This window comes from Rhineura floridana, chromosome 21 (assembly GCF_030035675.1).
Source record: "Rhineura floridana isolate rRhiFlo1 chromosome 21, rRhiFlo1.hap2, whole genome shotgun sequence".
Taxonomy (NCBI): domain Eukaryota; kingdom Metazoa; phylum Chordata; class Lepidosauria; order Squamata; family Rhineuridae; genus Rhineura; species Rhineura floridana.
In genome coordinates, this window is record NC_084500.1 from 19544879 (window position 1) to 19565664 (window position 20786).

The 20786-nt window shown below is 52.6% G+C and overlaps 1 protein-coding gene across 6 annotated transcripts in view; it reads right to left on the reverse strand.

Moving 5' to 3' along the window:
* NEK8 (NIMA related kinase 8) overlaps window positions 1-20786 on the reverse strand; it is a 49569-nt gene that overhangs the window by 9685 nt on the left and 19098 nt on the right. The window contains exons 15-16 of one of the 6 annotated variants that reach the window (XM_061604650.1): window positions 16070-20071; window positions 8898-11566 (exon numbers count right to left, since the gene is read on the reverse strand). The exons of 3 other annotated variants lie outside the window; for them this stretch is intronic. In XM_061604650.1, the coding sequence (XP_061460634.1) occupies window positions 20043-20071 (29 nt within the window). In that variant the 3' untranslated portion in view covers window positions 8898-11566; window positions 16070-20042. Of the gene's footprint in view, window positions 1-8897; window positions 11567-16069; window positions 20072-20786 lie in introns of those variants that run through there. 2 more of the 6 variants (XM_061604649.1, XM_061604651.1) reach the window with 2 other exon arrangements.

The window sequence follows — 20786 nt, forward strand, 5'->3', positions numbered from 1 at the left end:
CTAGAGGTGGGCCAGTTCGAGGGCGCTGCTGCGGCCCCCTTGGGGGCCAGGCAGAACATTTCCTGATCCCATCCAACTAGCTCAGTATCGCCTACACTGACTGGCAGCAGCTTCCCAGGATTTTGAGGCAGGGACATTCCCAGCCTTCCTGGAGATGCTGTCGGGGATGGAATTTGGGACCTTCCGCATGAATAGTGGGTGCTCTATCACTGAGCTACGATGGCCCTTCCCCTAAAAGCAAAGTAAGATCCTAGTCCTCAGGGTTCTGAATAAAGGGCTGGTTTCAATAGGGACATTGGAAGCCAAGCCAGCCCACTGGTCCATCCAGCTCAGTACTGTTCACACTGACTGGCAGTGGCTCTGCAGGGTTGCAGACTGGGTATGTTCCCAGCCCCGCCTGTCGAGGATTGAACCTGGGACCCTCTGCATGCAAGCAGGGTCTCCCTCCGCTGAGCCCCAGCCCTCCCCCAGACTTTTTCATGCAACGCTCAGCCCAGGAGCCCAGGGGGAAGCGCAAGGGCAGAATCAAGCGGGTCTGGAAATTCCCCAGGAGCGGTGGGGGTTGCAACAGCTTAATCCCCACGACAGGCTGGTCAGGGTCTCATGCCCGGCTGGGCAGGGAATGTGCTGAGGCGGCAGCCTGGGAGGGGGAGGCGGGAGGGACACCAGTCCCCCTGCCTCTACCCTTCAGCTGTCCTGCCCGGAGGTCACCCTGCCCCAGAACTGGGAGCAGGGCTGCCAGCAAGGACCAAAGACTCCAGCCCTGAACAAACACACATTCGGGCTCAAGCTTGCCTGCAAAGAGCTTTTCCTCAACCTTCATCCCAGAGGCACTGGAATGGCTGCAGTGGCTCTATGCATGCGCATAGAGGTTCCCTGGCACATCACTGGGATGAACCATACAATGATTCTGGGCTTCAGAAAAGCCTGGCTGCTGGGCAAGGCCAAAGTGGGCCCCTCCAGTCCAGGATCCTGTTCTCACAGAGGCCAACAGGAAGCCCCCAAGCAGGTCCCGAGCGCCACAGCAACTCTCCCCACTTGTGATTCTCAGCCACTGGCATTCAGAGGCGTATACGGCCCCCGGCAGGGGAGGGAGAACCTAGCCACTGTGGCTAGTAGCCACGGAGAGCCTTCTCCTCCATGAATTTGTCTAAATTGTTTTTTTAAGTGTTTTTAAATTTGTATATTTGTTTTTAATGTTTTTAATTGTTGTAAACCGCCCAGACAGCTTCAGCTATGGGGCGGTATACAAATGTAATAAATAATAATAATAACAACAACAACAACAACAACAATCCTCTTTCGAAGGCATCCAAGTTGGGGCCATCTCTGCCTCCGGCAGGAGCAAATGCCGCAGTCTAGCTTTTCACTGTGTGAAGAAGCCTGTCCTTTCATCCATCCGGAATCTCTCACCCTTTACTGGCTGACCCTGTGGAGATCTTTATACACCTCCATCCCGTGGGTCCCCCCTTCCTCGCCTTTTCTCTAGACTGAAAAGCCCCAAACAAAGAACGGCTGCCGGCAGAGAGTGCAGAAGGCAGCTGCTTCGGCTGGGTAAGGGCTGTAACTCAGTGGCAGAGCCCTGCGCTGCATGCTGAAGGCAGCACGTTCAGTCCCAGGCAGCATCTCCAGGTAGGGCTTGGGGAGCAACCCATGTCTGAAACCCTGGAGGGCTGCTGCCAGTCAGTGTAGGAAATACTGAGCTAGACAGGCCACAGGTCTGACGTGGCACCAGGCTGCATCAGCGGTTGCCTTGCACCTTGGTTTCTAGGTCAAGCACCCCAAGACCAGCCTGGGCACGCAGCTGTGGGCAGTCAGGGGGAATGAAACTGCTTGGCTTCCCCTCCCCTCCCTGCCCCACCCCTATGCATTCCACCAGCCCCGATGATCTGCTCTTTCTGGGGTAGCCACTGTGGAATGAAGGAAGTGGCAGACAGGAGAAAATACCTTCTGCATTCTTGACAACACAAAACCCTTTCATGTCTCTCTGTCACACACTCACACACACACAATTACTTACACAGTTGTGCACTGAGGACCCGAGGCAAGCAAGGACACGCTCACCCCCTCTTCCAACCCCTGGGCTCCAAATCATGCCCCCCCCACAACCCCAAGAAAAGGGGAGCCCAAATCAAAGGCCCAGCTAGCACTATGGCTGCGCAGGTGCCATATATTGGAAGCCCATTTCCCCCCACGCCCACCGATCCCGTGGAACCGTAGCTTGTTAAGGGTGCTGGGAATTGTAGCTCTGTGAGGGGTAGACTACAGTTCCCAAGATTTTGGGAGGAGAGGGGAGGGAATGTGCTTTTAATACGCTGTGTGCACGCAGCCTGAGTTTGGAATGTGAGGTATAGCAAATTATGGCTGGGAGGGAAAGGCAGGAGACAGGAAAGAGGTCTCCCTATAAATGCACTGCATTAATTCAGCCTCAACATTTCAGAGAGAGGGTGCTGGAAAAGCCCAGGAATGCAAAGTCTGACGCCCAAAGGAACAGGGTATTGCCAAGAGAGCCCTTAAATACAGCTCTTAGGTTGGATTTATGGTACAGTCCAATGGTCCACAGCTATTGCTGAAAAGGGTAACTCAAAAAATAAGCGACCAAAAAAAATTGTTTTCAATTAGGCGGTAAAAAGTTATTTTATATATAGATAAAGACAACAATGTTTCAGTGTCTCCCATAAAATGTGCCACTATTTGGAACCCTTCGTAACTCTTCAGCGTCAAGGAAGAATATCCTAAAGACCCCAAAGGCAATGTCCCGATATTTACAAACAAAACAAATCTTTACAAAGGACACAATGCTGCCCTCGAGATCAATAATTACTTTTCTTCCCGGGGATTGTGAATGTAGCAGCTCAAATTTGTATATTTATTTGCATGTGTGTGTTTAATTTTAATTCAACTGTATTTTTACTCCTTTACTTCCTAGTTATTGAATTTGCATTGATTAAATAAAAAGAGAAATATTTTTTTTTAAATACACTTAAAAGCAGGAGGGAACATCACAAGCAGTGAAGGTGAAAATGCTCCTGTGCGCACATTTTTTTTTTTTGGGGGGGGGGGAATGAACTCTCCACCAAAACCTGGAAGACTGAGAAATTTATTATGGGACAAGCTTCTTCAGGCCTAATCAGTTTGTCAGCATTTAAGGTGCACACAAGACTCTTGTTTCTGCTGCAACAGCTTCGCGCCACTAAGACTGCTCTGGAAATTGTTATGCAAACATGAGCTGGAGAAGGAAGGGGCCCCCTTCACGTACGCATCACTGCCCTGTCAATCCACCCTGTGGGCAAGTTTTCTGCTTCGGAAAGAAGCAGCCCTGTGAGCAGATGCTCAGCCGCCCACTCCCTTTCTGCACACCTGAAACAGGCAGCAATTTTCCATTCCCGGCTGACTAACCGCTCAGTGAAACCCCAGAAGCTGGCAGGCAAGCTGGCACGACCCCTAATGAAGTCAGAGCAATGACGAAACTCTGCGTTCCCTCCTGGGCAGAGCAGTGAGGGGTTTCTGTGGGGAGGCACAGAGCAAGGACCGGCTCCTGGGGCACACAGACGGGGAAGAAGGCTTTGCACTCACAGCCTGCTGGCTGGCTCCCCTCGGTGGGTCGCTGTGAGAAACAGGAAACTGGACATGATGGCCCTCTGACCTGATCCCTCAGACTTCCTTTCTTGGGCGGCTGCACTCTTTAAACTCCCCTTCTTCACAGCTAGGCTTGCAAGCCGGCTTCAGGACACCCAAACTACCAGCCTCCCCAACAATTCCAGCCGGCTCCCTTGGTTTTCGACCCCCCTGCAGCTGCAACAGCAGCTCCTCCCACCCACCTCCCCACCGACAGCCTCCCTCCTCAAATCCCTTGTGAATGCAATGCCAGCCTTCTAAGAAACTATATATATATATCACCACCACCTATTTTGACTTTCAAGGCACGTGGGGGCACCCGAAACAGCAGGGAGAGGGGGTGTTGGATGGGAAAAGCCAAGGCTTGCCTACCCACCCAACACGAGGCAGCTTTGGGCAAGCCTCACGCTGCCTCTTGTGCTTCCCCATCTGTAAGACGCCAACAGCAGAGGCCTACCTCTCAGGGTTGGTTGTCAAGAAGCTAACAGGAGGCTGTTCATAAACCAACTTTGGTGCTGACATGCTGCTGCTGTAAGCCCCGCTACCCACCCCCATCACCATTTGCACAGGGACCCCACTGCCTCGTAAGCATGACACCACCCCAAAGATCCTCACCAACTCCCCCCCCCCAAAGTTACAACCTTTCTACAAGAAAATTAACTAGGCAGGCAAAGTGGGTTAGATGGATCTTATTACTGGAGGAGTTGGCTAGGAGAGAGAAGTCCCAGATTTCTTTTGGAGGGGGAGAAGGAGACCAAATACTAGCAGCACCTCCTCAATTCCTCCCCGCCCTCAGAGCTTACTCCCATTCATCATGCCAACAAACATAAACTCACACCCTTGCACATTCATCTGGAAGAGCCGTGACCGCAGGGCACACCTTTGAGAGCACACACGAACCCGCAGGGGGAAAGATGGAACTTCTGACAGTCTTGTTGCATGCCCTTTGTCACCTAGGCTGCCGTGGGGTGTTTCAGGGGTAGGCAAGAGCTAAACTGGGTTAAGTAGTCTTTACCCGGGCAGGGGAATCAGAGGAAAGTGGAAAGCTGCCAGAAAACAGCTCTTTAGCATAATCAAAATCTTTGATCAGCCATCTAGTTCTTTACTGCCAACCTCAAGGATAGGAGATCAGTGGCCGTTTGGATTTTGCTGGATTCCAGCTCCCCGTCAGCCCCAGGAGCCAGCACGGGCAACGTTGGAGGGCCTCCACAAGTGTCCCCCCCCCCCCGGCCGAAGTCTCCTTTGACTGCCAGCAGCTCTCCAGGGTATCAGGCAGGAGCCTCTCTCAGCCCTCGCTGGAGGGCTACTGGGGATTTGAACTTGGGACCTTCTGCCTCCAAAGGAAGCGACTGGAGCTCATGCATGCCACATCAAATTCTACTGGGATACGGCCCATTCCCCAAAAAACAAGCTAAGGTTCCAGTCCTCATGGTTCTGAATGGAAATGGACTGTCTTCAAGCCGATCCCGGCTTATGGCGACCCTACGAATAGGGTTTTCATGGCAAGTGGTATTCAGAGGGGGTTCACCATTGCCTCCCTCTGAGGCTGAGAGGTAGTGACTGGCCCAAGGTCGCCCAGTGAGCTTCGTGGCTGTGTGGGGATTCGAACCCTGGTCTCCCAGGTCACAGTCCAACACTGTAACCACTACGCCACACTGGCTCTCTATGGTTCTGAATAAAGAAGCTAATTTAAATAGTCACACAGGAAGGTGCCTTATACAGAGTCAGACCGCCAATTCATCTAGCTCAGGATTGCCTACACGGACCAGCAGAGGCTCTCAAGGGTGTCAGGCAGCAGGGTCTGGCCTGTCCCAAGCCCTGCCTGGAGATGTTATTAGAGACTGAATCTGGGACCTTCTGCCTGCAAAGTGGGGACTTTACCACTGAGCGACGGCTCTCTCATCCCCCCCCAATCACTTCCTGTGGTGAATCCTCAGAAGCTGAGTGGGGGGGGGATCAAGATCAAGCTGCTGCTTTCAAGCGCTGCCTGGTGGGCATCACTTTTGAGCCCCTGACCCGGCAGGGCTCTTCCTGCATTCATATCCTGGCTCCTTGGCACAGGGAGAGTGAAGTGGGGACATATCTCCCACCCCACACCAGGGGAGCTCAGATCAGCCCCGAGCCCATTTGCAATGGCAAAGGCTCAGCCCCAAAACATACAAAAGGAGACTTTTGTTGGTGTATCACCTGACGGTCTTACAGGCACCAATGCTGCTACCAGACAGAGGAGCCTACCTGGATCAGACCCCCCTCCAAAAAACCTCAACCTAGCCTAGAATCCTGCTCCCAGCAACCGACAGCAATAAATCCACAAAGGGACCCTAGCGTGCGCTCCCAACAGACAGATAGTCAGTGGTAGACTGCCACTGAAGGTGGAGGCTTTCTTTAAGCTATCACGGCTATTGCAGACTATCCTCGCGGGGACGCTGGCAACACGGGCAGGGGAGAGGAGGAAACATAGCAAGGGCTCTTCGGATGACTTCAGGAGGCAGCAGCGTCCAGAACAACAGAAAAAAATGAGACGCTGCAGCCCCGCAAGGCTCCTGCGCCGCCGCGCTCTGTGCATGCTCAGAGAAGCGGGCAACGCCATTTGCTGCTCTTGTTGAGCCAAGAGTTGGAAGGGGGGAGAAGACCCCCCCTCAGGGGGCGAGGGTCCTCCAGCCCTACTTAGCAACGAAGCTCGGCGGCGGCGAAGAAAGGGCGGCCGCGATAGGCACAATTAGATCCGAGGCCGTCGAGGAGGAAGCGACAAGGCGGGCGCGGGAGCTCGCGGTGCGCCCAGGGCGCGCGTGTGGGGCTCTCCAAGCGCGCTTTGGAGAGGGGCGCGCGGGCCAGGCGGGGGGATCTTGCGGTGGGGGATCCTTTTCCCTGCGCCCCCCTTCTCGGGCCCGCGCCCCAGCTGACCTGAGGAACTCCTGCAGGCAGGTGTCGCAGAAGCGGTGGCCGCAGGTGGAGACGCGCACGGGCTCGCGCATGGCCTTGGCGCAGAGCGGGCAGAGGAGCCGCCGCTTCGGCTTCTCCAGGAACTTGTAGTCGAAGCCAGGCATGGTCCCTCGGCCCGGCAGCCCTCCCCAGGCCCGGCGGCGGCGGCTCAGCCCAGCCTCGCCAGGTCCTCCGAGCGCCCCTTTGCGCCGCCTTCCCTATTGTGTGAGGCTCTGGCTTCGGCTTCGACAAGGCAAAGCAAACGGCAAGGCAATGCCACGCCTCTCTCCCCCCTTCCTCCCCCTCTTCTCTCCCCTCCTCCTCGGGAGGGTTGCCAACTTCGCTTCTTTTCCCCGCAGCTCTGCTCCTCTGCGTTTAGAGGACGGCTTTTGATTTTCCCGGTGTCCAGAGAGGTTTTCCTTCCCTTTTCTTGCATTGCAGGGCGGCTTCACCCGTGGAAGACGACTAGGAGGAGGCGGGCCAGTTTACAAAGGGAAAGTAGAAAAAGTTGGCAACCCACGAACCTGGGGACAGGCAAGATGGTGCCCTGGCCGAGCGAAGGCTTTCTCGGCTCAGTGGATGAATAGAACTCCTCGCCAGGACAGGTGGCGACCGGGCAGCCTAGGAGAGGGGCTTTGAAAAGGGCTTTTAAGGCAAAATTCATAAGGGAGGATTGTTCTATTTATTTATTTTATTTCCAACATGTATAGAGTGCTTTTCACCACAGATGTTCACAAAGTGGTTTACAAGACTGTCAATAATACAATCCATGAATTAAAAAAAGATGTAAACAACTTAGAGGCTGTTCACAATCAAGAAATTCTGTGAAATAAAATGGTTAAATAAAACAGTCCGATATTTAAAACACACCCAAACCACAGATGTAAATGCAAGTTCAGTAGACAGGCATAATACAACTGTCTACCTAGTACAGCTATTGTTGGCTATTATCCAGGATGGCGAGATGGAACCTCCAGGCTGAGAGGCAGTCTACCTCCCAGTTCCAGTTGCTGGGGAGCAACAGTAGGAGAGGAGGGCTCTTGCCTTCCCGGCCTCCTTGTGGGCTTCCCAGAGGCACATAAGTGCCCGGTGTGATGGCAAGTGGGCTACCAGATGTGGGCCTTTGCTCTGTTCCGGCAGACTCCTCTGCTGCTTTCACCTTTGCTGCAGAGTGCCACATCATACGCCTGTTTCTTTCTCAAGAGGCCACCTCACCCAGCACCCAGTTTCCTTCAGGGGCCAGCCAGGTGTCAGGTATCAAGGCCCCAAATGGGTCAGGGCGGCAACAGCATCTAGCTCTCGCGGGTAGACTTTCTTAAACATGGAGGCTCACTTCCGCTCTCCTGGCTGTTCCTTCCCCATGAAGTCTACCATGGGGGGGAGCAGCCCCCTCCTCTAACAGAGTTCTCAAGACTGTGGATCCTGGCTGACATGAATGGCAACACCCCCGGTGAGCACACACACATCTGGGGGTATCCCTCCTTCCCCTTCCTGGTACTAGCCGGGATCCCTCTGAATGCCAGTGGCTGGGAATCCCAGGTGGGGAGAGTGGCTGTTGCGCTCGGGTCCTGCTTGGGGGCTTCCCAGAAGAGGCATCTGGCTGGCCACTGTGAGGACAGATTTTGGGCCAGATGGGCTCCCGTAGGTCTGACCCAGGAGCCAGGCCGTCTGAGGTTCTTATGAACCCCCCACAGTTAGGAAGAGGATCGGATTACTGTTCCCGATCCCCCGAGAGGCCAGAAGCCTCAAACCCCACCAGCCAGAGTCCTCCGGTGGCCGGTTGGGGCAACCTGTCTAAAAACAGATGGGGGAGGGAAACAGGCCTCCTTCACCACTCCCTCCCACTCCCCCACATTTCTAAAGGGCCAGGGGAGCACTTTCCGTGGAGAAGCCAGCTGTTTTCCACCTGGCTCAAGTTAGAATTTCCTGCAGCCGTCTTGCCCCCATTTTTAGGGGGAGGAGGGGCTCAAGCGTGTGTGGTGGTGGTGGGTGGATGCTGCAGCTGCAACATGAGTATCTAACCACTTGCCACACCAGCCCTGGGGACTGGAGCAGGCCACCGAGTGAAGGCCACGGAAAAGTGGTTTCAAACGCAGCTGGCTGGCGCAAGGGAACCCAGTAGGGTTGTGCAACGCGCCTTCTCCCCTGCCCCTTTTGTGGCACATGGACTGCATTTGCAGTGCCAGATTCCGGCTGCCTTCATCTCCCCTTCCAACTCTCACCTACTTTCTTTAATTAGCTAACAGGAGATTCCTCCCCCCACCAGGAAGACGCTGGACCCCCGCGAGGCATAGAGTGCCTTCCCCCACCCCACCCCATTGCTGGATCCCCTGCAGTGACTTGAAGAAACGGCAGAGCATTCACAACATGGGAAGCTTAGAAACTGGAAAATTCAAGCAAGTCTGCAGCTCTGTGCTTACTTGAAAGTCCATCTAAACACCTAACGGAGAGCGGAATTCCGAAGAAATGTGCTTGGGGTTGCAACAGTGACGTAAAATATACACCGGTGTCTCTTTCGAGAAGCAAATGTCTGGTACAGAGCTTGCCGCTTGGCAGAAAGGCAGTTTGCTGCTTCTGTCCCTGCCCTACTGAAAACAAAATTGTTTTCTGATGCCGCTACTGTCAAAATGGGGCAACCCCAGAAAAAGGTATTGCTGTTGTCACACCACGCTGCAGAGGCTCATTAAGGAGAAAAGGCTGTTTTGAACGTCCAATTTCTTTGGGCTCAAACAAAGGTCTCCCAAAGATCTCCAAGGCTCCTCACTTTTTCCCCAGCTCAAACGGCAGCTTCAAAAGCAAAAGTGAGGCCTTGCCGGGCGTCTGCAGACCATCCTACTAGAAGACTTGAAGCACGGATGGATTTTCCTTATTCCGACATAGGAAACTGCCTTCGCACCAGGCATTTCAAGCATGTGGCTTTCCCCAAAGAATCTGTAGTTTGCTAAGGATGCTGGGGATTGTAGCTCTGTGAGGGATAAACTACAGTTCCCAGGATTCTTGAAGATGGAGGTGTGTGCTATAAATGCATGGTGTGTATGCAGCCGCTGTCTGTCTAGCCCAGTGCTGTCTCCTCTGACCGGCAGCTGCTTCCCAGGGTCTAAGGCAGAGAAAGGCCTTTCGCAGCTAGCAGCCTTTCAACTGGAGATACTTCTTCCTGGGCTCCTCCGTGCGCAAAGCAAGTACTCAGCCACTGGGCAGCGGTCTGCATCAACAGGGTGACAGTCAAACATGGCAGCTTCAGCCTCTAAAGGTCAAATGAAGTGCCCTGAATGCAACAGCCTCAGTCCAGAAAGGCTTAAGAACACCAGAGCCCTTCGGCAGCTGGATCAGGCCAGAAGGACCCCATCCTAGTCCAGCCTCCTGTTCCCACAGTGGCCCACCAGATACCCCAAAGGGAAGCCCGCAAGCAGGCCCTGAGTGCAGAGCAACTCTGCCCACCTGAGATTCCCAGCAACCGGGATTCAGAGGCTTTACTGACTCCGACAGCGCAGGGGGAACAGAGCCATCATGGCTAACAGCCATCATTAGCCTCGGTGAATTTGTCAAAGCCTTGTACCTCTTATCGGCGGGGGGGCGGGATCTGCTTGTCCAAAGTCCCTTGACCTTTTCCTCCTAGCTCCACAAGTCCATCACGCAGAGAGATCAGCGTTGCCTCACTCATGGTCAAAGCCCCAGCCACCACCCCCTTCTCCCGACGGCTTGGCCAACGTCACCCTGCGCAGCAAAATCTCCGTTATCTGTCTGCTGCTGTGTCACTGTCGTGCTCTCAGTGGAGGGCTCTTGGCTCTCTTGTCACTCCCCAGGGGAGGAGAAGAATGGGAAGTGGGGCAGAGAGACGGCACGTCACCGATATTTCAGATTTGGTGGTGATGGGGAATTCCTATAAAGCAATGCATATGAAGCCAAACGGGTGCTTGAATAATGAAGTCTGACTGCAGCTGTGGGTCTTGGGATTGCAAAGAGCACAATGCCACTGCACCAGCGCTTCAGGAATGTGGACGCCCACAACACAGGCCTTGCCTCTGCAGCTCAGTCTCCCTCCCGGCACAGCCCCGAGGCCTTGTGGGGCAAGATGGAAGCTGGGCAATGGGAAAAGGCTTCTGATCTCATGTGCACAATGCATCGCTTTCAGATATGGCAGCCCGTGAGCCTCTAGCTCCCTCCATTGCAGCTCCTTTACGAAGTTGAACAGTGCTCTGCCCTGCACTGAGCACCCGAAGCAGCAACCCGAAGCTTGCTGGGTTTCCCTGGTAGCAGGGGAGACAAAGAATCTGTGTGTGTAAAAAGGGGGAGGTGGTGCCTTGCCTCAGGCATCCAGGATATGTCCCAACTTGTAGATCAAACAGCTCTCTTTCTTCCAGATCCCTTTGTGACTTCCCTCTAGGCAGGTTTGCTGGCTTAAGTGACAACAACCGACTGTGAAATTTAGTCAGTGGCCCCTGACCTCTGTACACCATAGATAGGGTACAGAAGAATGCCCATACTGGGCCTGGTCAAAGCGCTCAGTCAGATGCCTTAGGCAGGCTGAGAAGATGAAGACTGGCGTCTGCTAAGGGGAGATAAACGTGCATTGCACAGCCCAGAGATATTAAAGCAAAAACACAAGAGTCTCAGGGTTTGGTCTGAAGGTGCAGGAGGCAAAGGGGCACTAGGCTTCATCAATGCCTAGATTGTTGACCACCTGGGAACACCTTGTACGCTGCCTTGGGTTCCACGAGGTATGGAGGATGGTGACATAAGAACGGAGACTTTTCAGTGGTGGCCCCCGTTTAAGGAATGCTCTCCCCAGAGGAAGCACGCTTGGCGCCATCATTGCCTGCTTTGAGGTCCTGGACAAAAATATCCTTATTGAGACACGTCTGTTGTCCTTCATTTGGAGGCTAACTGGTTACATCAGCGGCCTCTTTTTGTGCTCACTCTTCAAATGTGGGTGGGTAGGATTTGTTCTTTTTATACATTTCTGGATGAGAACTTTTAAGTTTTATTTCTTGTTTCTATTTTCATCCTGGAAGTTGTTTTTAAGACACTTTGGTGTAGAAAGCAACAGATTTAATGAAGATTATTTTTTTTCTTTTTAGTTTTTTAAAATTTCAAATAGAATGCAATTAAAACAAAGTAATCATTAGCAACATGTGTAGAAATGGGTTCTGAAAGAATTTCTTAATAAAGCGTTGTACACATAGTAGATAATTGCACTCAGAGTCAGATAGAAAGGAAAGGTACATTGATAACCGAATGACAACAGGCTCCTTAATAACCTCAGGGTCCTGCTTTCTGTTCCAATAGAACAGGACACCATCCCACTCTTTGGCGAACCTACTATCTTACAGCTTGCCAACTCAGCGAGGAAAATGGATTTCCAAAGTTTTCAAAGCCATACAGACTGAGGAGGGATTTTTCTCCCTTTTCTGGCTTTTAGAGACAAGCAACATAACTGCAAAAATTATATCATAATTCCCACTGTTTCCGATGTTCAGGCTTTGAAGGATGCTGGTCCTTATGTAGTTACAAAACCACAATCCATGCAGAACAGCGAGGTTTAAGCAAGCTCAGGAGAACCCCAGGTTTTGCAAAAGCTTAAAAAAACATTTTTGGGGGGTGAAACCCTAAGGTGGGGCACGCTAAAAACAGCCCAATGAAGACGCAGCATGCTCAATGGGCCCAGAATGCTGACTGACTCTTTGTGGGGAGGTAACAGAAAAATCAGGGTCAGGGGAATGGACTGGACTGGCTGGAACCTCAAACAGGGACACACCATGCTGTAACATTTTGTTGCAGGGCCCACTTGTTGGCTACTAATTTCGTCTCAACAATAAATAATAATAATAATAAATTTAATTTCTTCCTCGCCTATCTGGCCAATGGCCACTCTAGGCGACTTACAAAATTATTAAAATACAATTAATAAAATACAGTAATACAATAAAAACAATAGATCTACAACAATATTAAAACTGGGTAGGAGGCATTACAATTATATCGATTAACCCTCCCCGGATACCCCGAAGGCCTGCTGAAAAAGCCAGGTCTTTAAGGCTTTCCGAAATACATTTAGGGAAGAGGCATGCCGGAGATCTTGTGGGAGGGAGTTCCAAAGAGTGGGGGCCGCCACTGAGAATGCCCTCTCTCTTGTACCCGCCAATCTGGCTGTTTTTGTTGGCGGGATTGAGAGAAGGCCCTGTGTGGCCGATCTTGTCGGGCGGCATAATTGGTGGCGTTGAAGGCGCTCCGTGAGATAAACTGGGCCGAAACCGTATAGGGATTTAAAGGTCAATACCAACACCTTGAATTGGGCTTGGAAAACAACTGGAAGCCAGTGTAGGTCAAACAACACTGGTGTGATGTGATCTTGGCGGCGACTATTCGTAAGTAGTCGAGCCGCTGCATTTTGTATCAGTTGTAATTTCCGGACCGTTTTCAAGGGTAACCCCACGTAGAGCGCATTACAGTAGTCCAAACGAGAGGTGACCAGGGCATGTACCACTAGTGGGAGCTGATGAACAGGAAGGTAGGGTTGCAGCCTTCGTATGAAGTGTAGTTGGTACCAGGCTGCCCGGCTCACTGCCGAAATCTGAGCCTCCATGGACAGCCTGGAATCAAGCACAACCCCAAGGCTGCGGACCTGGTCCTTTAGGGGTAAACTCACCCCATTGAACTTCAGGTCAATGTCACCCAACCTTCTCTTGTCCCCCACAAGTAGTACCTCGGTTTTATCAGGGTTCAACTTCAGCTTGTTCCTTCCCATCCATCCACTCACGGATTCCAGGCAGTTGGACAAGGTCTCCACAGCCAACTCTGGTGAAGATTTAAACGACAGATAGAGCTGAGTGTCATCCGCATATTGATGACACTGCAGCCCAAATCTCCTGATGATTGCTCCCAGCGGCTTCATACAGATGTTAAATAGCATGGGAGAGAGGATAGAGCCCTGTGGCACACCATAATTGAGAGGCCAAGGGACTGATACCTCCTCCCCCAGCGCTACCTGTTGGTACCTGTCGGAGAGAAAGGAATGGAACCACTGTAATACAGTGCCTCCAATTCCCAATCCCTCCAGGTGAAGCAGAAGGATACTGTGGTCGACAGTATCAAAAGCCGCTGAGAGATCGAGGAGGACAAGAAAGGTGGATTCTCCCCTATCTAATGCCCTCCTCAAATCATCAACCAGAGCGACCAAGGCTGTTTCAGTTCCGTGACCAGTCCTGAAACCCGATTGGTATGGATCCAAATAATCCGTTTCATCCAAGTGTGCTGACAACTGGTTGGCCACCACTCGCTCAATGACCTTGCCCAGAAATGGTAGATTCGAAATTGGGCGGAAGTTATCTAACACTTGGGGATCCAAGGAGGGCTTCTTTAAGATGGGCTTTACAATTGCCTCCTTGAAGGCTGATGGCATCACACCCTCTTTCAAGGATGCGTTTACCACCGCTTTGATCCCCTCGCCCAATTTCTCTCTGCAGCTCACAAGGAGCCACGAAGGGCAAGGATCAGTAAGACAAGTGGTTGGCTTCACAGATGAAAGCACCTTGTCCACTTCCTCAGAAGGGAGAAGCCGAAACCGATCCCAATTTACCGGCTTGCAACTGGCCAACTCTGGTTCATCGACTGTGTCCACGGCGCGCGGGATCGAGCTCCGTAAGTGTTCGATTTTATCAGCGAAGTGTTTTGCTAATAGGTCACAGGAGGCCTTTGACTGTTCCAAGGGTTCCTGAGCAACTGGACCAATCAGGCTTCGGACCACCTGGAACAGCCTCCTGGGACAACACTCCGCAGACGCAATAGAGGCAGCAAAGAAAGCCTTCTTTCCTACCTTTATTTTATTTTATTTATTTTATTACATTTTTAGACCGCCCTATAGCAATAAGCTCCCAGGGCGGTGTACAGCATAATAAAACAGGTTAAAATACAAGTGGATGTAAATACAATACACAATAAAACATAATTAAAAATTTTCAATTTTAAATTCAAATTTTAAAATTTTTAAAATGCCTGGGCGAAGAGGTAGGTCTTTACCTGGCGCCGAAAAGATAACAAAGAAGGCGCCAGGCGTATCTCATCAGGGAGGGCGTTCCATAGTTCGGGGGCCACCACTGAGAAGGCCCTAGCTCTAGTTATCGTTCTCCGTGCCTCCCTATTGCCACTTGGTAGGCAGCTACTGCTGCTCTAACCTGTGTCCGGACATCTTCGGAGCGGGATTTCTGCCACCGGCGCTCTAGTCGTCTCACCTCCTGTCTCAGACTACGCAACCGCGGTGTATACCATGGAGCTAGCTGAGTTCTATTCAGGGGGAGAGGACGTTTCGGAGCCACCTGGTCTAATGCCCTGGTGATCCCCACATTCCACTCCTTCACCAGGGTTTCGACTGGGCGACCTTCAGCAGGTTCCAATTCCCCAAGCGCAGTCAGGAATCCATCCGGATCCATCAGGCGTCTGGGTTTTAAACCTTCCAGCTCAACAGGTTTCTGTAAATATCTTATATTAATGCAGTCCCACCAAATATGTAGAGAGTCCTCTGGTGTAATCAAACCACTCCATTGTCTGGGGGGATTTCGGTCACTCTGAACGCCTGCGTATCTGATTACACCATTTGAGGCAATTACCAAAATGGGGGTCACGTTTTTGGCAGGAAAAAAATCCACTTATGCCTGGTGGCACATTCTGATGTGGACAAACACAGGAAGCTGTGTGAGAAACTAGGTCATTGGTCCATCTAGCTGAGCACTGTCGGCACTGACTGGCAGCAGCTCTCCAGGGTTTCAGGCAGGGAGTCTTAACCTGGCCCTACCTGGAGATGCCGTCAGGGATTGAGCTCGGGACCTTCTGCACGTAAAGCAGGCATCCTGCCATTGAACTATGGACCTTCTTTTCCCTGAAAATAAAGTTAAAATCCCAGTCCTTATGACTTTTAACAAAGGACTGGTTTAAATACAAACATAGGAAGCTGCCTTGTACCGTGTCAAATCACTGGTCCATCTGGCTCAGTACTGTCTACACTGACAGGCAGCGGCTCTCCAGCCATGGAGTCTCCAGGGACTTAACCTGGGACCTTCTGCATGCAAGGCAGATGTCCTGCCACGGAGTTATGATGGCTCTTGCCCAACACAAAGCAGCTGGTCCTAAGGGCACGTTTTGATTTTAATTCTGTGTGTTTTGTTTACACGTTTACTTTTGTTAGGACCACTGTTTAAAGCCATAAAGGTGTGCTAATACTATTAGTGTTTGTGCACTAGGGGTGAGCAAGCGGCCACAATGGTTAATTAACTTGCATTCTCCCTCTTTGCTTGCTCAGTTATCTCAACCCCCTTTGGCTGAGCCACATCAAACAAAACACATTTTTAATCCCCCTGCAGGATGCGCTGGAAGAAAGCCCCTTCCTGACACAGTGCCCTTTCACCTCAAAGAGATAAAAAGGATTTTCTCTCTTTTCTTTTTAAGGGAGCCAGCTAGGTTGAAATTAAATACTGGCAAATTTGCCAAAGGTTCTCATTGTTGCCAGACATATTCTAAACAGTGACATTTTACTCACGCTATTCAAGGAGCAGCGGAGACTTTGCTGTGAGGAGGTCTCAGTGGTTTTCATTCTGGCAGGCAAAGCTGTTCAGTCTAATGTGTACCATGATTGAACGAGACAAAAAAATAATAAATAGTATTGCACGTCAGCCATCGACTTGCAGTCAAATGTCAGCCGCCACTCTTTCTAACAGTAAACTCAGGTGGCTGAGTCCCAACAGAAACAGAAAAATGGAACGCCAAGAAAGGGGTGAGGGGAGTGGGATGTCTCACAGAGACAGAATAGCCAGGAGCCCTCGGATCACATCGCATGGCGAACACGGCAAGGAGGCAAAAGGCCAGGCCCCACACCTTCTCCCCCTTGTGCAGTGGTTCCTTTCCTGTATTCCCAAGTGGAAACCGGGAAGATATCACAGAAAGGTGTGGCAACAAAGAGAGGTGGGCACAAGCCGAGTGCGTCCGGAACGCATGAACGACTCAGCTCCAGAATTCTGTCTTCCCTGGTCATCTTCATGCTCCTGAACCCCTTTCACATCATCTCCTCCTTCAGGAAGAACACTACCAAGGTGGGGGTCCATAAAACCAAAACAACCACGTTTACTTCAGCTCAGCCTAACTGGATTCTCAACGTCCCCACAAAGAGGCAGGCGAACCAAGGACAGGAGCACACAGACAGATAGTTCACACCTCGTGGGAGAATTTGTTGCCACGAAAGAAGCTGCCTTAGCCCATCTAGCCAAGTTCTGCCTACACGGACTGGAAGCCGCTCTCCAGGGATTTCGGCAGATGACCGCTTTCCCCATAATCGGCTACCGGAACCCTTTCTAATGTGGGAGCCTCTGCATGCAAAGCGGGGGCTCTGCTAATGAGCTATGGTCCACAGCAGCCTTTGCCAACCCGGGGCCCTCCAGGTGTTTCGGACTACAACTCCCATCGGCGCCAGCCAACATGGTAACTGCCCCATACCTCTGGAGGGCCTCACCAGGCTGGCGAAGGCTACTCCACAGGCTGAGCAACGGCAGTTACAAGCAATTCCCTGGGCCTCTCCCATTTGCAAAGCGTGCATGCCCAAGGCAGAAATTCCTTTTGTTCAATAAATGGAAAACTCAAACAAACAGGTGCACAGCCATGTGGGTAACATTTCTCTAGTCAAGGCGAGGTATTTAAAACAGCCCCAAACGCTCTTAAAAACACACACAGCGCTTTGAATGACGCAAACGTCGGCCTTTGAGCTCTCCTGTACTCTGACCTTTGCCTCTCCCCTTCTCCCGAGAGCTGAAATGGCCATCTCCCCACTCAACCCACAGACCGCTGACCTCTGCATGGGGCCAAGGGCAGAGAAGCATTATTTGGGTAGGGATTTGGCATGGGGGGTCTGTGCTCACAGGGCAGGGAGCGATAGGTGGCCAATGCAGAGTTTCAGGATCCATGCCTGGAGACCTGCTAGACCCGAAGCCACTTGGGAGAGAAAAAGGAAAAGTCCCCAAGAGGCCCAAAGCGGTCTCCCTCTTGTGGCTGCCAGCTGTGGGCTCGGGCAGATTACGGACAGTTCTCCCAATGGAGGGCTGCAGAAAATGGGAGTCCTCCAAGGATCAGGACTGGGACCTCCTGTGCTTTTTAATTTGTTCATACATGAGCTAGAGTTAGGGGCGGGCAGTGAGGTGGCCAAGTTTGCTGAGGATACTGAATTGTTCAGGGTCATCAAAACAAAGAGAGACCGTGAAGGCCTCTCCAATTTGAGTAAACGGGCGGCAAAAAGGCAAAGGTGAGCAACCGCGAAGCGATGCACGTCGGGGCCAAAAATCTTAATTTCACATATATGCTCCTGGGGTCTGAACTGGCAGTGACTGACCAGGCATGAGACCTTGGAGTCTTAGTGGAGAGCTCAAAGAAGATGCCAACCCTGCATGCAGCAGCTGTGAAAAAGGCAAACTCCATGCTAGGGATCATTAGGAAAGATGCTGAAAGTAAACCTGCTGATTGTGCAAATCTGTGGTGCGATCGCAGTTGGAATGCCGTGTACAGTTCTGGTCGCCTCACCTCAAAAAGGATATTGTAGAGCTGGAAAAGGTCAGGAAAGGGCAGCCAAAATGATCAAGGGGATGGAGCGACTCCCCTATGAGGAAAGGTTGCTACGTTTGGGGCTGTTTAGTTCAGGGGAAAGGCGGATCAGGGGTGACGTGATAGAAGTGAAGTGTATAAAATTATACATGGCATGGAGAAAGTGGACAGAGAGGTTTGTCTCCCTCTCTTGTAACACTGTAACTCGGGGACATCCAAGGAAGCTGAATGTCAGAAGATTCAGGACAGACAAAAGGGCTTTTTCTTCACACACCGCATAGTTCAGCTATGGAATCTGCAGTGATGACCACCACCTTGGAGAGCTTGAAAAGAGGATTAGGGAAATCCATGGAGGGTCAGGCTCTGAATGGCTACTAGCCACGGTGGCTGCCTCCAGTCGGAGGTGTTATGCTTCCAAATACCGCAAGGTGGGGGAGAGAGTGCTCCTGTGCTCAGGTCCTGCTTGCAGGCATCCCTTCAGGGCATCTGGTTGGTTGCTGTGAGGACAGGATGCCAGACTACATAGGCCAGCTTTGGCCTGACCCAGCAGGCTCTTCTTAAGGGAACTCAAAGATCTTCTAGCACTCTCTCTCTCTCTCTTCCAGCATCCCTGCGAGGTGGCCTTCCAGTCTCTGCTCAAACACCTTTCACAAAGGACAGCCCGCCACCTCCTGCAGTCCGAGAGCTCATACAATCCGAGAGATGACTTGAAAACTCCTTCCTTTCCATTTGAGGTGTCGGCTCGGGTTGTGTCCAGCAGAGATGGAGAATCTCAGGGGCCGTGCGCCTCCATCTACCCCTTGGGACTGTCCCCATGCCACGTCCCTTCCCGGCCCTGTTTCCCACCCCAAATATTTTTGCCTGGCTTCGAACGTGTCTCTGAACCCTGATAATTCCGCCTGCCTGCCTGGATGGATGGAGGGGAGAGAGCGAGAGAGAGATGCACGAGTGTGTGTGTAGGAACCAGCCTCCTGGACACAGATAAACATCCACATTTGGTGCTCCTGCTGCCCTGCCCGCCACTGGCACCCGGCCCAAGGAAAGCTGCCCAGGAAGGGACGTGGCCCTCGGCCTGAGAAAAGCTTTCCCACCCTTGCTCTGCAGCAGCAGGAAACCATTTTTGCCCTGCCATCTACGGGGCCCTTCAAATATTTGAGGACGGCTCTCATGTCGCCGTTTTAATCTCCTCATCTCCAGGCTAAACATTCCCAGCTTCTTCAAGCTTCCCCAAGAGGACTTGAGTCTCCAGGCCCCTCACCCCAGGCAGTTTGCAACCACATGAGTCAGGGTCAGATCTTGGGGAAAGGGAGATGCGGGGGGGGGGGGGGGAGAGAGAGGCTTGCAGTGCCTGTGACAAGTGTGGCGCTGAATCACTCCTGGTAGCGCCTGGAGCTGCAACAAGAGGCATTCAGCTCCCTCCGCTGGGGCGTGCGAGATCCCACGCGGCACAGTCTGAGTCAGCTCAAGAGAGCAGCGAAAATAAACCCAGGGCCCGCTGGCTCCCCCTTCCTTGCCCCCCAGCCAAGTCACGCTCAAGAGGAGGAGGAGGAGAGAGGTGGCTCCGTTACAGAGAGAGGGCTCTGCCAGAGGGCACTGCTTCCCAGCATGCACTGCTCTGTCCTGGGGCTGGCTGCCCCCCCCAAGCCAAGCTCCCTTGCATTTTCACGGGACAAGGCTCTGCCAGCTTCACATCCGACGGGGGAGAAGACTGAAAAACACGGCGCCGGTTGGTCCTCACCAGCTATCTGGAGGCTGTGGGCGGCACTGGGCTCTTGGCTTGGATTTGCCCCCGGCAGGGTCAGGCACTCCGTGTCCTACGTCCCAAACAGCCCGAGCAAGAAGAGGGCATGGCGCGGGATGGAGGGAAAGGCCTGGAAGAGGCACCCGCAAGGAGGGATCGTCGCAGCCCTCGGGCCTCAGGCGTCCTCTCAGTGAGGACCGGGTTCCTCCACCGCAGCTGAAACACGAGACACAGAGGCCAGGCGTCACTCTCGGCAGGGCGTGTGCGACCACAGTGGGGGAGGAATGGCAGCTTTGGTCGGCAGGCTCGGCCCCCTCCGCTTTACGAGGGCTTCACCGGCATCCGGGCATCGGAAATGGGGCTGGCAGGAGCACAGCGCTTGGCACGAGCCTCGGGGGGATCCAGCACAGAAGGGCTTTGTCTCCGAATTGGAGTGAGATGGGGGGTCTCTCTCTCCCCACCCCCACCCCCACCAGCCACTATCCCAGTTCTTGGGCACGGTCCCAAGCATCTCACTGTCCATCCATTCATCGCCGACTCATTTCTTGGCCAAACAAGGCACTTGCCTTTCTCAGCCAACGTGTAGCCGGTTGAGGTTTAACGTGGACCTTGCCAGCCAGGCTATTTTTTTGGGGGGGGGGCATTTAGGAGATGGAGGGTTCACAGGCGATGTGTAGGAAGGCAAGGGTGCAGTGCACCAAGACAGAGAAGGATCACAGGGGCCAACAGCCCCTTCCCCAGGACTGCTTGGGGGAGAGTTGTGCCTGGTGCTGTTCAGCTGGAAGGGCCCCCCAGGGTGATCTAAGCCCAACTCCACTGCCCCGAGGAACACCCCACGAGGAAAAAGCCGGGAGGGAACTGCCTTCACGGCTGCAATCCTGTGCCCACTTATAAGCTGAGCTGTTGCTGAGGGGAGCTCTGGTGTCCAGGC